At 39.7% G+C, this 15,757-nt stretch overlaps 1 protein-coding gene across 4 annotated transcripts in view; it reads left to right on the top strand.

The window, feature by feature from the left end:
• LOC146485630 (uncharacterized) overlaps nucleotides 1–15,495 on the top strand; it is a 56,354-nt gene extending 40,859 nt beyond the window's left edge. For 3 of the 4 annotated variants that reach the window (XM_085102986.1, XM_085102983.1, XM_085102984.1), the window contains one exon: nucleotides 13,988–15,495. In XM_085102986.1, the coding sequence (XP_084959112.1) occupies nucleotides 14,042–15,487 (1,446 nt within the window). In that variant the 5' untranslated portion in view covers nucleotides 13,988–14,041 and the 3' untranslated portion in view covers nucleotides 15,488–15,495. Of the gene's footprint in view, nucleotides 1–2,041; nucleotides 2,092–13,987 lie in introns of those variants that run through there. The other variant, XM_085102985.1, reaches the window with a different exon arrangement.
• The last annotated feature ends 262 nt before the right edge of the window (nucleotides 15,496–15,757 follow it).

Genomic DNA, 15,757 nt, shown 5'->3' with positions numbered 1-15,757 from the left:
AATTGCACAACTGTCCGGTAATTGGGTGATAATTGGGTTTGCGAAAAATTCGTTTAGATAACTCGTCACCTAGCCTGCGAACAGCAGACGTATTTCCGGTCGTACCTCCGAAAATTTTTCGGAGGTACGACCGGAAATACGTCTGCTGTTCGCATGCTACCCGTCACCTGGTTGGCTTTGTGTTAGATGATTATACAGTAAAGACGGAGGTGACGTTTAAATTTGTTTGGCTTTCTTAGAATTAAATAGAAAGACTCAAAGCAGCCCCTTTGTGTCTAATACCTTACAGTGCGACGCGCCTTACCGTGGCCACCCAACAAACATTTTAAACAAGTTAGCTATAAAATACAAAACGACATGTTTTCAATAATTCATTGTTGCGTCACTTGCCTGTTGGACTTTGCAACCGAGGCGTGACGGTTACAGTCGAACCAGGTCAAGCGTACCCCCTAGATTCTATTAATGAATCTATTATTTGAAAATTGAACCCGTTAGTCGTTTGAAGTATTCAAATCAAAATTAGATTTCTGATTGGATTATACGAACAATACGTGAAACCAGAAAACCAGAAAGCCCGCGGGAAAAACCCCTCTTAAAATATTCAGAGCGGCAATTCTTGACTTATATAACAATGGATTTTCCAAAAAGCAGATTTCTCTTGATTTACAGCAGTCAACGCGTACTGTCAGAAAAAAAATTCGCCATTTTAAACCGGGCACGGTGGTCCTGTCGCGTAAGTTTAAACTCACTAATGATCACTAAATGGACATTTTTATACGTTTGTACACTTGCGTTTTTTCCGTTAGTTATTCAAAAACAAAAATGAAAAAGGACTGGAGGCGTTTTATCATAATAAACGGTTCTCTTTTTGAGGTATATGCAAATTAATTTGGCAAAAAGTACGCGAACTCACAGTGAAAGATGTTCATTTCAGTTGACCTTCGACAATGGCAGAACATGTGTTGCGCTATTCGTCGCGGTATAATGGACAGTCTGCGGTGAAATAATAATACATACCAAACTTTTTCATGCTACAAGGTGGGTAATGCTAGCTATACATGAAAGATAAATGGGAATTTTTCAACCCGACTCATTTGCAAGCGCTTGACTTTGTGCTCTTGCCATGACCAAATTTGCATAACGAATTATATGAATGTGTCAACAACACGCAGGAACAGTTTTAACGAACGAGCTGTTTCAATTATGTACTGTAGTTTGAATTTTACAGGCTATTGCTTTTACTGTTAGCGCGGATCTATGTTATACGAATTTTAATTTGAACACTTTGAAACGACTAATCGGTTCAATTTTCAAATAATCGATCCATTAATAGAGTCTAGGGGGGTACGCTTGACCTGGTTCGACTGTAATGAAATTCGCGTACCCTGATTGGCTAACTTGTAAAAAAAAGTTCTTTGGGTGGCCACGGTAAGGCGCGTCGCACTGTAATAGCTTGTAATACTTGGAAGAATTGGAAATTACGTAAGAGAAATACCTTCACCATTGGTTCGGATTCATAAAAGAAAACTTACAGTTCTTATAAGCTACCGTGCCAAATAAATTAGGACAACAACTGTTATCAGGAGGTTTTTGCATATGTTAGACGGTACTTCAATGTAGTCACAATTTTCAAGAGGGTACGAGTTGATCCTGGTACCTTATTGGTGCCTCAGTATTCGAGTAAAACGAGTGGTGCAACTGCGGGGGAAAGAAGGGGAGGACCTCCCCTTCTCCCTAATCGAGTCGTGGTGCAGAGGTGGTATGTCGGTTCCATCTCGAAACGTCACAATAGGGACCTTAAGCAGCGACGACGACGACGTCAACGAGAACGTCAGAAAACAATAGTTTTGATTACCAAAACACTGGCTCTGCACTAGCCTGCGTAGCTGGCGGTTTTACTGTCGCGGCTCCCGCCCCATTTCCCCCGCAGTTGCACCACTCGTTTTACTCGAACAAATAAGGTACCGGCGTTACAGATATGGTGCTGAACAAGTCTGTGGGCTCAAACAAAATTTGGCACTCGTGAGAAGGATGCAGAGGCAGGGAGTGTTTTTTTCGTCTGGGAAATTTGTTATCACAGATTTATTCCAGGTAAGAGTTGTTTGATTCTTCTTTGAACACCGCAACAGGAAGCTCGAATTTCCTTAGTTTGGCCATACACGACAATGCAAACCTTGAGAAAACTAGGATTAATAAATATAAGGACTTGAATAAGCTTAAATGTGCTTACTTATATTAAGCTTATAGAACAGCGGTTTCTGGCATGGTCAAATGATTTGTAAAAGATTACGATCTTTCGGTAGTCTGTCTGCTTCCTTCTACGGGTAAATGTGATGTGTGAAAAGTGGAACGTAAAGAAATTGAAATTAGCGAATAGTACGCGTAATGTAAACCTTGCCGGACATGAGGCGCCTTGTTAGTTTTTCGAGCGACAATCAACAGCGAAATGACACTCGCGCTGGACACTTACAAGTTCATAGGTCAAGGCGACGAAAATGGGCCCTTTTTCGATAAATGCCCGATGAACAATTACTTAACATCCAGTTTTTGAATACTCCAAACAACACTAGGAAAAATTGAGAGCGATTTTGGATTTCGAATACGCATTCACTTCGTTTACATACTTGCGGGAAATACAAGCAATGCATGACTAGAATATAGGAGACAGTGTTTAATTTTAAGTCCCAAAAATATTTTTCCGTTTGTACACGTGCTGTTTAATTTTAATTTGTTTAATTAACAGTTCTTCGATGCCAATTTTGCTGGGCCCAAAATCAATGCGCTTACAATTGAAAAAAAATCTAATTATGACTAAAACTATAAACAATGTTACAAGTTCACTTGATCTGTAAAACTCAGACAAACTATAAAGTCCATAAACCTTGGATTTGAATGAAATTAAAGAACTTGCTGTTGTTAAACTTGCGGGAAGTTTGTTCCATAATTTCGGTGCAGGCACTGAAAATGCCCTGTCCCCATAGGTACAGGTGAAAGATTTGAGGACAGCTAAAAGGCTGTGTGCTGTTCGTAGGGAGCAGTCTTGGGAACATAGGATTCAAGCAAATCCATTAGATATGCCAAAGCAGAGCCATTAATGATCTTAAAAGTCATTAATGACACTTTACTCAAAGGAAGTATAGCTAGAATGCCGTGGCTGTGCTTTTGTTGTTGTTGTTGTTGTTGTTGTTGTTGTTGTTGAATGTTTGCAGCCCATTAGTAGTCTTTTTGGAGAGTTGGTTTAATGGGGCATGGTCACATGCATAGCACCCTGCTTTAATCTTTAATCTTTTATTAGCATAATTGCCATTAGCAAAGCAAATCCGGCAAAGGAGCGGCCAGCAGACGCACAGTAGATTAATACATGCAATACATATAAAGAACTAGTTTACATTATTGATTCATAAAGTAATTGAAAAGCTTGGAAGTGTGTTGGATACTGCAGTGATAAATTCTGAGTCAGAGCCAGACTTGATGACGTCAGGTGGTAACGCATTCCATGCTCGGATCGTTCTTACTGCGCCACTGTCATAATGATTTTGAAAAGTTTAGCCTAAATATTTCAAAGCTGTCTCGGATATCAGCCTGATATTTATATTGCTCTTTATCTTCTCCATCATTGTATACATAGCTTCAATAGCAGTTGGTTTACTTCTATTAGGATTCACAGAATGTCTCTGTTGAGTTTTTGGCAAGAATTTACTTCGTGAAAGCTTTTTAATGGACAATGGTGGGTGTTGGAATCGCCAGGGTTGAAAACAGGATTTGGAATATACTGTACACGTCTGACAATGTTAATGTCAACAAATTTGGCTGACTATTTTTTGCACTTTTGTTTGTTGACTTTAAGGTGTAGTGGAGTCATTTTATAGCCGAAAAAAGGGGCAGCACGCTTTGAAATCTTATTTTGTAAGCTATGGCGTACGATCCCCGCCAAAATTCATGGTTGAAATTTTAGGTTCATCATTTAAGAGCGGCTGCCTGTAAGAATCGAGAACTGCATTTCAGCGACCACTTGGTCGAATTTCTGATATTTCGTCTGAAGATACCCTTGGATTAACTATTTTCGAAAATCATATTTTAAAGTTCCAAGGTATTTTATTTTTTGAGAAAATTGCAAGAGTTTGAAATGCGGCCAAGGTGCGGTCACGGGCCGATGAAAACCGCGAAAATTTAGGTCAAAGGACGAAGCCCCGTTCACGGTGTAAAATAACCCAATGAACTTGAAACTTTACACAAACCTAGACCAACCATCTCGCAAGAGAATTAATACAATAAACATTCCAAACTCGCTGGCTGCTTTCTAAAGCATGCAGATTTGTGTACACTACTCAAAATGACCGTGAAACTAATGCTTATTTTCATTGAAATAAAAGTGTTTCTGGTATGTCATTTTCTCTAAATTAAATCTCATATATCGAAAGACAAAGAAAAGAACGTTATTTGTACCAAGTTTCAAGCTCTGATTCAAACTCTTTCCCACTCAAGGAAGATCGACTATGCGTGCGATACTTGCGGCTCGCAATTCACGTCACGAATTATGAGATCAGAACCGATTCACAAACACTTGACATCTGGAGCCCGTGAATGTTTCCAAACATCACATATTGGGCCCTAAAACTAATCAGACGGACTGAAGACAGCCATTCAATGTTTTTTGATCTTTCCTACTCTGCTCTAAAATAATATAGTTATTCCGGTCAATTAGCCTACGAAACATGCGCAACAAATTTGCATACCATTTCGATGTCGCAGGAAAAAGTAGTGCAAATCATACTTTACAGCTCCTTTATCTTCTTAAATGAAGAAGTCGATCAGTAAAATGGAGAAAAGCGTGTGACTTTGTTCCTGTCGTGTTGTTTTGAGTGTTCGTGTTTTATAGCAGCGACGGCTCAAATCAATATAAGCCAGTGTGACACTGATCAACTGTAACTCGATATTCCCTTCGGTGATGTGGGTAACGCGCACGTGATCCTGGCCAGGCACTTGTGCGTTCAGGGCGCTTTTAGAAAAGTAGTGCTTGTGGGCCAAGCTACGACTACCCTGGTGATGATGACCTTGACGAGCTTAAGGACTGTTCAAGAGATCTGAGAGCCCAGCTCTCCAGCCTTTGTTTTTCCGCGAAAAAAATCGACGTTCAAGTATTAGTGTCAGTTTTTGCTTTTTTTTTTTTTTTTACTTACAGTAATGCAGATCCCGGAACGTGGATTTTTTGCGAAAAAAATCTATCCATAACCACCATCCCCACAATTAATAATATAAAATTTGAGGGTATCAGAGTAGTCTGAGGGTATCAACTTTGAGAGTATCAGAGTAGCGAATTCCCCACCGACCAACGCGACCTCCCCTACCCCCATCCCCTCTGGCGGTAAGCGTCAATTGTGGTTATTGTTTACTTTCCCAAACTGGTTTTATCGTTGTTCCTGCCAGTTTCTTTCAATTTTCGAGAAGATAGGAATCTTGCCAGCCTTGGTCTGTCTGGTGATGGCCACGAAAACTAACTTATTGCTAGCGCAAGCAGGTGAGGGTCGTTACTACCTTATTACTAGCACATGCGGGTGAGGGCCGTATTTCGCCTATTCATTTTCCAATTTCAGATTTCATGCTATTATTTTTTTTCCCAGAGTTGAAAGAAACTGGCAGAAACCGCGAGAAAACGGTCTAGGAAAGTAAACAATAACCACAATATTGTTGACGCTTGTAGCTAGGGGGAAGGGGGGAGGTCGGGTTGGTGGTCGGTGGGGAACTCACTACTATGCTCTCAAATATACAGATTTCATACTTTTAATTGTAAGGATGGCGGTTATGGATGTTTCTTTCATTCTTTTTTTTTTTCGCGAAAAATGGACGTTCCAGGGTATGTATAATTGAAGTTAAAAAACGAAATGACACTAATACTTGAATTTTTTTCGCGAAAAAAAAAATCAAAGCTGGCAAGATGGGCTCTCGCATCTGTTGTACAGTCTTTTAGCGTGACAAGGTTTTCATCATCAGGGTAGTCGTAGCTTGGCCCACAAGCAGTACTTTTCACTATCTACAGTTTCTAAAAGCGCCCTAGCTTGTACGCGCAGGATTCCATACCGAAGATCGTCACTGGAAGATCACGTGCGCGTTACCCACATCACCGAAGGGAATATCGAGTTACAGTTGATCAGTGTCACACTGGCTTATTGAGTCTATTGATTTGAGCCGTCGCTGCTAAACACGAACACTCAAAACAACACGACAGGAACAAAGTCACACGCTTTTCTCCAGTTTACTGATCGACTACTTCATTTAAGAAGATAAAGGAGCTGTAAAGTATGATTTGCACTACTTTTTCCTGCGACATCGAAATGGTATGCAAATTTGTTGCGCATGTTTCGTAGGCTAATTGACCGGAATAACTATATTATTTTAGAGCAGAGTAGGAAAGAAATCTCGGATCGAAAAACATTGAATGGCTGTTTTCAGTCCGTCTGATTAGTTTTAGGGCCCAATATGTGATGTTTGGAAACATTCACGGGCCCCAGATGTCAAGTGTTTGTGAATCGGTTCTGATCTCATAATTCGTGACGTGAATTGCGAGCCGCAAGTATCGCACGCATATTCGATCTTCCTTGAGTGGGAAAGAGTTTGAATCAGAGCTTGAAACTTGGTACAAATAACGTTCTTTTCTTTGTCTTTCGATATATGAGATTTAATTTAGAGAAAATGACATACCAGAAACACTTTTATTTCAATGAAAATAAGCATTAGTTTCACGGTCATTTTGAGTAGCGTACACAAATCTGCATGCTTTAGAAAGCAGCCAGCGAGTTTGGAATATTTATTGTATTAATTCTCTTGCGAGATGGTTGGTCTAGGTTTGTGTAAAGTTTCAAGTTCATTGAGTTATTTTACACCGTGAACGGGGCTTCGTCCTTTGACCTAAATTTTCGCGGTTTTCATCGGCCCGTGACCGCACCTTGGCCGCATTTCAAACTCTGGCAATTTTCTCAAAAAATAAAATACCTTGGAACTTTAAAATATGATTTTCGAAAATAGTTAATCCAAGGGTATCTTCAGACGAAATATCAGAAATTCGACCAAGTGGTCGCTGAAATGCAGTTCTCGATTCTTACAGGCAGCCGCTCTTAAGGACGGTGCCTACTATTGTTACTGCGCATACGTTTTGCGCATCTTGAGATACTCGGGTTTCCTATAGGTGGTGCCTGCTAATACAGGAATATTTTTGCGCGGTTTAAAACTATGCGGAGAAAGCAGAACTTAGCAAACGCTTTTGGTATCTCGAAAGAAAATTGGGGGTAACCATGCATTTTTCAGAGATAATTAAGCTTCAATTTCGGAAAAAATCCCATACATCGCTTCATATTTTGGCGCTTTTTAGAGATATTATTGCTTAATTATCTCTGAAAAATGCGTGGCTACCCCCTATTTTCGTTTTGGATTCTAATAGGCCTTCCTAAGATCTGCTTTTCCCGCATAGTCATAAGCCGCACAAAAATACTTCGATATTAGTAGGCACCGTCCTTAAATTTTCAACCTCAACAATTAATTATACAGCTGAATCCAAAATTGTTGAGGTTGAAAATTTAAAAGATGAACCAAAAATTTCAACCATGAATTTTGGTGGGGATCGTATGCCATAGTCAGCTGGTATATGTTTGGTTGTAATGTTTGATCGCCCAAGAAGAGACTATGACCAGCTTTTAATGCAAGCTTTCTTTGAGGATTTATCTCAGAATATTTTTGGAGGATTAGGAATCTTTGAACATTTCAAATTGCTCGTATTTGTTTCATCTTAGAGTGTATCTAGCACTCTAGTCTTTTGTTGAGCATTAGGAATTTTCTGCCATTGGGATCATGCTGAGTAATTGTTTACTGGCGCCTTGCTTTCCCTAAAAATACCACGCTGAATTATGACAATTAGGTGGTACAAATTTTATTTTAACATCTTCACTGACAAGATAAACTTTAAATAATTATTACTAACTACCATTGATTGATACAACCTGGAAAATATACTGAGGTTTTTTCCCGCACCATTTTACATGTAACAACGCGCTAGTGAGCCTCATGTGACCATTGCACTTACTTCATTTGAAATGAAGTGATAGAATTTTGACGGCTTAAAGAACACAGGGAATGATCATTTATCCTGTGAAATCGCATGGAATATTGCCCAATACTAGTCTTAATAGTTAAAATCAGGGGGAAATCAGTGAAAGAGTAAATTAAAGCAACAATCTGCTAAGGGATAAAAAATAAAACCTAAAAACAATCTTTTTATGTCCAGGAAACACAGACACTGTAATTATATGGTAATGTTACATTATTTTATATTTTTAACAACATTAGCTCGAGATTTCTCAATAAATAGTAGGGCTTTTTTCTGGGGAAACCCTGATCTCTACTTGCCTGTGTTGAAATCTGTCTTTGGACATCCATGGGAAAAAATAATGTTTGCCTGAAGAAAGTATGACTTCCTTTAAATCAATAATTGATTTAATTTATATGTAGTCTTTAAAGTTGATCTTTAGACTGACAGTAATATTTTTGATGCAGTGTTTATTATTATCCAAAGTTGTTGCTCCAGATCCAAAGGGCCAGTTATTTAAACAAAGAATAAATAATGGGCCTCAGGTTAAGACAATCAGTGGGCCTCCAAATCTGTTTATAAGTGGTTTATTTTAAGTAGATAAATAGTTTTCTAGTCTGGGATGCAAGGCTTCTTGTTACCATCAGCGGCAGCAGACAATATTTAGATATGACTGTTGGCAAAATAGAAAATGGTTTAGAACATGGTTTTGTTAAACACCGTCTAAACTCTCTTTTAAAAACCGACCCAAAGTGTTTATTCCAGATGCAAAGTTTTTACTCAGTTAATCATACGTTTTTATATTTCTGGATTGTAATTCAAAGATTCCAGGAGTGCAGTCCTGGCACATGGTCAGTGCATAAGTAATGTAAGTGCGTAGTTCGACCCAAAGAAGACAATTTGGGGTTATCATTTAATAACTTGTGGAAGGTGGACCTTGTGTGTTTTGGATGATTTGAAAACTAAAATCTCTGTGAAATTTTGTGTATCGAAGCCAAGAAAGTATTACTCAACATCATCTTGATCAGGAAAAACCTCATTTGCATTTAATTTCAACGCACAATTTACATTATGCAACTACAAAAGTAGTTTCATAAGAAGACCTTGTCAGTTGGTCACCAGGTTTGTTTTAAAATGCATGTTCATTGTAAACCGCCATCGCATTTTAAAACGAACATGGTAACCAACTGGCATGGTCTTCCAACGAAACTAGTTTTGCGGTTGCATATGTAAATTGTGTGTTGAAAGTAAATGCAAATGAGCTTTTCTTGATCAAGTTGATGAAACCTAAAATGGCTTTAATTTATAAATTGACTGTAAGCTAGGAATTTTGCATTTTGTGGTTAAATTTAATGTTACTTTTTATTCATGGATGCTTCTTAAGGAGCCATATTAGATCAGATGACATTTTGATTTGATGCATAGGCAGATCAGGAAATTTATGAATTTTCTAGCCTGCGAGCAAGCTCTCTTGGGGGTGGGGGGCGGGAGGGAGAAAGAGGAGAGAGCTTGCAACGATGTCTCAGGAATTTTCATTTCTGCGTTGAATTTTTCAACGCAAAATGCTGATTGGTGGATATTGAATTTGGTGCTTACGTCATTGCTCTTCGCGTGCGTCGTGTTGACAACACAAAAATGGTGGCGGAGTTTCTATTTGTGAAGGTTGCGAGAATTTCGCTAAATAACTTAGGTTTTCTCTGGAATTAAAACCCGAGCAAAGTCAAGCTGCTAATGCTTTAATTCAAAGTAGCGATGTTCTTGTAGTTTTACCTACGAGATTTGGGACAAGTTTGAGGCCAAATTTAAGCTTTTGTTTGGTGTTTGGCTCAGTCGAAAAAAATATGAACATCTTTCAGCTTACGCCACAAATTAAAGCTTTCTGAATATACTGACTCAATTCCGAGTGCTTCGGTACGGCGTTAGCAGCTAACTGCCAGTTTTTTAGGGCAACGTTCTTTAGAAGCGCAACGATTTCCTTTTGATCTGGCACTCTCACGCTGTGGCTTTGCTATTCGTTCACAACATCACAAATTTCACACGAGTTCAGTGTTCCAATGAAACCACATTGTCGATATTGAGAATTGCGTCCTCGTTCTCGGTAACCCGGCTGCAAAATTGAGATCCTTCCGATTTCCTTGCACTGCTTCTTTTTTCCCTGGCCGGACCGTGTCAAGTTTTCGACATTTTTTACGTCCAGTAGTTTTGTGGCGTTGACACTGCAGTTGGCAAGATTCGCTTGCCGGCCCTTGGGACGACATTTGATTTGTGACCTCGACCTTTTGGTCAATCGGCTTTTAGTGTGCTCACAATTAAGTAAAATCCTTCACTAAATTTTCTGAGTTTTGTGGCACTCGGTAGGCATACTCGATCAGAGAAACTATAGTTTTTGTCAGCAAGGATTCCCGTCTTTCGAAGTGTATATTGTACCTTTCACATGTTTGTTTACGTTTGCCATTGTTTTCGGTTTGCGCTTATTGGCCAAATTCTGACAGCTAGGACAGCAGGGAGCCGCGGGGAGTATTGGGGGCGGCATTCAAATTCCTGAGACATCGTTGCAAGCTCTCTCCTCTTTCCCCCTCCTGCCCCCCACCCCCAAGAGAGCTTGCTCGCAGGCTATGAATTTTCCTGTTTAACCTGTTCACAAGCCTGGTTGGTTGGGTAATAGCTGCTACCAGTGGTCAGTCTTCTGAGATTAGTTTTAGCGCATGATATGATAGGGGGTATTGTTAATTTCAGATCTTGCCGCAGTTTTGTGTGGATTTGCATAATTTGGAATTTGTAAATACATTATTTGTTTTGCACATAATTCCGTGACAAGATAATCAAGTGCGCTTTAAAGTATAGGGACACTGCAGACTAAATTATGATTTGGAAATGTTGGTTTTTTGGAAGAGGGAAAAATTTAGCTGATCAAGGAAGAAATTCTTCTACTGAATGGTAATTCTATATAGTTATAGTAACATGTCTTTAATTTCAATTTTTAAGAGAATTAACCAGAGATCAAGAGTACATACACATGATTGGAAGTGGCAAATACAGCAGCTACTACAGAAGAACGTACTAGAAATTCAGGAATGTAACATAATTATGTAATATATCTTAAGATTATAAACAACAATTATTCTAAAAATGGGTAAAATACAAAGCAATGTGTGGCATTTTTTTTCCAAATTGAAGCTTTATTATCTCTGAAAAATGCATGCTTACCCCCAGTTTTCATTTTGGACACCAAGAGCCCGTGCTGAGTTCTACTTTCTCCGCTTAGTTTTAAACCGCGCATAAATATCCCTGTATTTGTAAGCAACACGCATAGGAAACCCGAGTATCTCTAGATGTGCAGAACACATGGGCAGTAGCAAAAGTACAAAGATGATAACTTGGTTGTAGATTTATGTAAGCGACATGAAGTGTCCCAAAATTGATATTCAAATAGAAGCCTCCTCGTATCTTGAGATGTGAGTGCCCAAGTGTGTGATATTTCTTTGTCAGTTGCTACCCACCCCTCCCAGGATCCTGGTTGAAACTTCATGTAAGAGTATCAAACCTTCCCCACCAGTGATAAACTTAACCTTCCACTCAAGGCCATAGGCCTTGAGAGAGGGGCTCTAATACAGAAGTATTTTTGTGCGGTTTATAACTGTTAAAGAAAGTGACATCAGGCCATCAGAAAATTTGAAACTTGTGGGTGTAACCTTAGATAGTAGGCTAAATTTTAGTCATCACGTGGAAGAAGTATGTACGAAAGGAAGTCGAAGGATTGGTATGCTAATGAGGTTAAAAATTTTAGTCCAGTTGTGGCCAAGCTGAAAGGTTTTAAGTCTTACCATTGATATTTGACTTATAGTTGCCTGATGTGGCATTTTCAATCAACTAACACCAGAAAACTGGAAAGATTACAGGAGAGAGGGTTAAGGGAAGTCTTCAGGGACACTCCAATAAACATTTCAAACGCAAGAAAGAGTGTTTCATCTGGTTTCGAAACAAGTGGTTTGAAAAATACAAGGTGCAGCCTATTTAAAAAAAAAAAAAAAAAAAAACAGCTTCAGGTATACGGAAATCCAATATCGTACCCAAAGTCCTAAGGCTGTTTGGACAGTGGCTGGTTTGGAGAGACCCTGGGGAAATCAAAGATTTTTTTGATTGGCTGCCTTGTAAGGGCTGGCATTGTTTTACTGCAGAAATCCTGCGTGAAAAAATTCCAGTACTCCAACATCTCTCATGGCGACCAACTGCTGGCCAAAGAGCCTGAGGACAGTGGGTATGAGATTGATGGAAATCAGATGAAACGCTATTTCGCTTGTTTGATTTAGCTTCTCAAACCATTAACCCTTTAACCCATAATATCAAAGAACAAATTCTCCTGTCTTGTCCTCGTACTTCTCTTATTAAAGTATTGGGGAGAAGTTATTAAAACATCAAGAAAATTCACCTCGGGTGATCATATCCTAAATTCTCATGACCTCAGGGATTAGATGAGCATTAATATTACAAGAAGAAATTTGATGCTGATCACTGTTAGTGCTTAGAAGGCTAATAATTACGCGGAATGCCCTGAGGGGGCATACCGTGTCTAAAAACGGGACGAATTCTTTTTTTTCTTCGTCGTAGCTACAAATCGCCACATTAATTTATTCATTAAACTTTCCCCTCTCCTACTCGGGATGTATTCTTCTGATTGTCTTCAACACGAGCCCGCCAATCAAAATCCATCCTTGTCGCTTATATCGCGAGGGAGGGGACCCACTCACCCCTACCTGTGTGACGTCAATGCATCATTTGATCTATTTATTAAAGACAGATTAAATTGTCGCGCATATTGTCTTAACATGTTGTGGACTCAAGTGTGCCGTTTTCAAACGGAAATTTCACCATTTTGAAGCCGTAAATCGAAAGAATAACTTCTAAGAAGCACCCGACACGTAAAACGGTGGAAATTGGTGAGTTCTTAGCGAAGGAATTGTGCTTTGTTTGACAGTCTTAGATCAAACACGCGAGACTGAAAAGAGGTCATTGAGAAGCTTACGTTATCGTAATGGAATTTCACGAATTTCCGCTGATAGTCTGAGTCGCGTAACACAAGGGAAGCAACGTAACGCGATCGTCGTGACTCAAACTATTCCATTAGCAAGGATAGTTTTATAAATCGGCGAAGCATACAGTTGGAATAAATGAATCAGCCCCAGCATCACGCGTTATGCCAGTATAACAGGCATCTTGTTCTTGGAGAAATTCAAGCAAAATTTTTAACCAAATTTTATGATAATTAAGATCACATTTCCAAACCCCCTTCATGGTACTGATTTTGTTTGTTTCCTCTTCATGAATTATGAATGAATTTGGGAACTAAATTTCTCGAAATCGTTAATAATTCAAAAGCCAAAGACAAAGGTTATCATGCACCGTGACGTGTTTGGATATCTGATGAAAACATCCTCGGTTTTGCATCCTTAATTTCCCCTTCAAAATCAGTTTGTTTGAAATTTTTGTGAAACACTCCTCACAGTGTTTCATCACAATATCAAAAACCTCCAAATCCGTCAAAAATACTTCGCTACGCGTCGTATTTTCAACTCTCGGTGTATGATATCTGGTGAAACACTGTGTCTTGTGTTTGATATATTCCATCATCATCTGTTGGGAAGAGCTGAGCTCCCAACGCTATTGAAAAAGACGATTGCAAGACATATGTGTTTTAATGTTCAGAGTAAAGTGTAAGTTGTGTCCAAGGAATATTTGTGATATTTTATGGCATGTGACTCTACATATTTATTAAGACAATCTGAGTATTCACTACTGAGATACAAAACGGTAATATAGGCAAAATGTATGCGCAGTGGCAAAAGGAGGTACCTTCGTTAACAGAGTTTTCACGTTTCATATATCTGACAAGCGGTTGTCGTTGTCTTACAGGTTCCTCAGATGCAAGGTATTCTTGTGGAGTAAGTGTCCTTCTGTACAATCAAGATGAGTCGTAGGTCCTTTGAATGCAATATCTGTGGCAAGTATTTTTCAAAAGAACCGGCTTTTGAAAGACACATAAAAAGCCATACAGGACAAGCATTCAAGTGCAAACAATGTGGACAGTGTTTTAGGCGTTCAACTGCATTAATAAGCCACACCAAAAGTCACGCGGAAAAGGAGCTTCACCAATGCAAGCAGTGTGGGAAGTGTTTCAGCCGAGCATGCAACTTATGTCAACACCAGATTGTGCACACAAGAGGCAAGAGTAACGGCACCAAAGAAAACCAAGCAAATGGTCGTCTGCATACACGGGAGAAATGTTATCAATGCGAACAGTGTGGCAAGAGTGTAAGTAATTCAGGTAATCTTCTGCGCCACATCAGAACGCATACAGGAGAGAAACCTTATCAATGCAATGACTGTGGAATGCGTTTTGCAGATTCAGGAAATCGTACTCGACATGTTAGAGTGTTGCATAATGGAGAGATGCGTTTTGGGTGTAAGCATTGTGGGAAGCGTTTTACCAATGCACGAAATCAACAAACACATGAAAAACGACACAACGGAGAGAAAGCGCTCCTTAAGGGAAAGCAACACTTGAGTAGCCTTGCAGCGGCAGAAAATGGAAAGCAGAAGAAGACAACGGGCAATGCAAAGCTGTCTTTCGAGTGCAAACATTGTAGTAAGTGTTTTCTTTGTGCATGGGAACTAAAGAGACATAACAGGACCCATACAGGAGACAGGCCTTTCAAGTGTAACTACTGTGGAAAAGGCTTCAGCGATGTACGAAATCAGCGGAAGCAAGAAAGACAGCACTCTGAAAAGACGTCTACTATGATGGTAGAACGTAACACCAGTGCTACTGTGTCAGGAAATGAACAGCAACAAAAAGGAACAGCAAAACGGACTCTTATGTGTAAACATTGCAGTAAGTGTTTTCGTCGTGCATGGGAGCTAAGGAGACATAACAGGACCCATACAGGAGAGAGACCTTTCAAGTGTAACTACTGTGGGAAAGGCTTCAGTGATGAACGAAATCAGCGGAGGCATGAAAGACAACACTCTGGAGAGACGTCCACTATGATGGAAGAACGTAACACCAGTGCTACTGTGTCAGGAAATGAACAGCAACAAAAAGGAACAGCAAAACGACCTTTCATGTGTAAACATTGTAGTAAGTGTTTTCGCGGTTCGTGGGATCTAAAGAGACATTGCAAAATACACACGCGAGGGAAGCAATTTAATGGAGAACAGGGCAGTCTGTGGTTTACCCAGTCGAGCTATTTAGCACGGAATAAATCAACACGCAGAAGAGAAAAGCCTCGTAATTCACAACAGGAACAATTAACGCGTAAAGGAAAGAAGTCTCATCTATGTCAACAATGCGGCAAGCGTTTTTTCTCTTTAAGCAATTTACGGAGACATACACGGATACACACAGGGGATTAACCCTTTGAGTGCAAACATTGTGGTAAGCGTTTTAGTGATCCAAGTGGTCACAAACGGCATGAGAGTTCGCATAGAGTGAAGACGTCTCATAGGAACAACCAGATTGGGAAGTATAGTAGGCGACCAAAGCATCTTCAGAAGCATGGAGGAGCGTGCACAGTCAAAAAGCCGCTTAGCCTGCTTGTTACCGATGCAGAAGATCAACAACAGCAGGATCAAGGTGCAGCCCAGCCGTCTTTTCAGTGTGAAACTTGTAGCAAGTGTTTTGCC

This window comes from Pavona decussata, unplaced genomic scaffold, assembly GCF_977016875.1.
Source record: "Pavona decussata unplaced genomic scaffold, jaPavDecu1.1 SCAFFOLD_25, whole genome shotgun sequence".
In the NCBI taxonomy this organism is placed as follows: domain Eukaryota; kingdom Metazoa; phylum Cnidaria; class Anthozoa; order Scleractinia; family Agariciidae; genus Pavona; species Pavona decussata.
The sequence above is the reverse complement of the archived record's forward strand: the minus strand, read 5'-3'. Positions and strand labels throughout refer to the sequence as shown.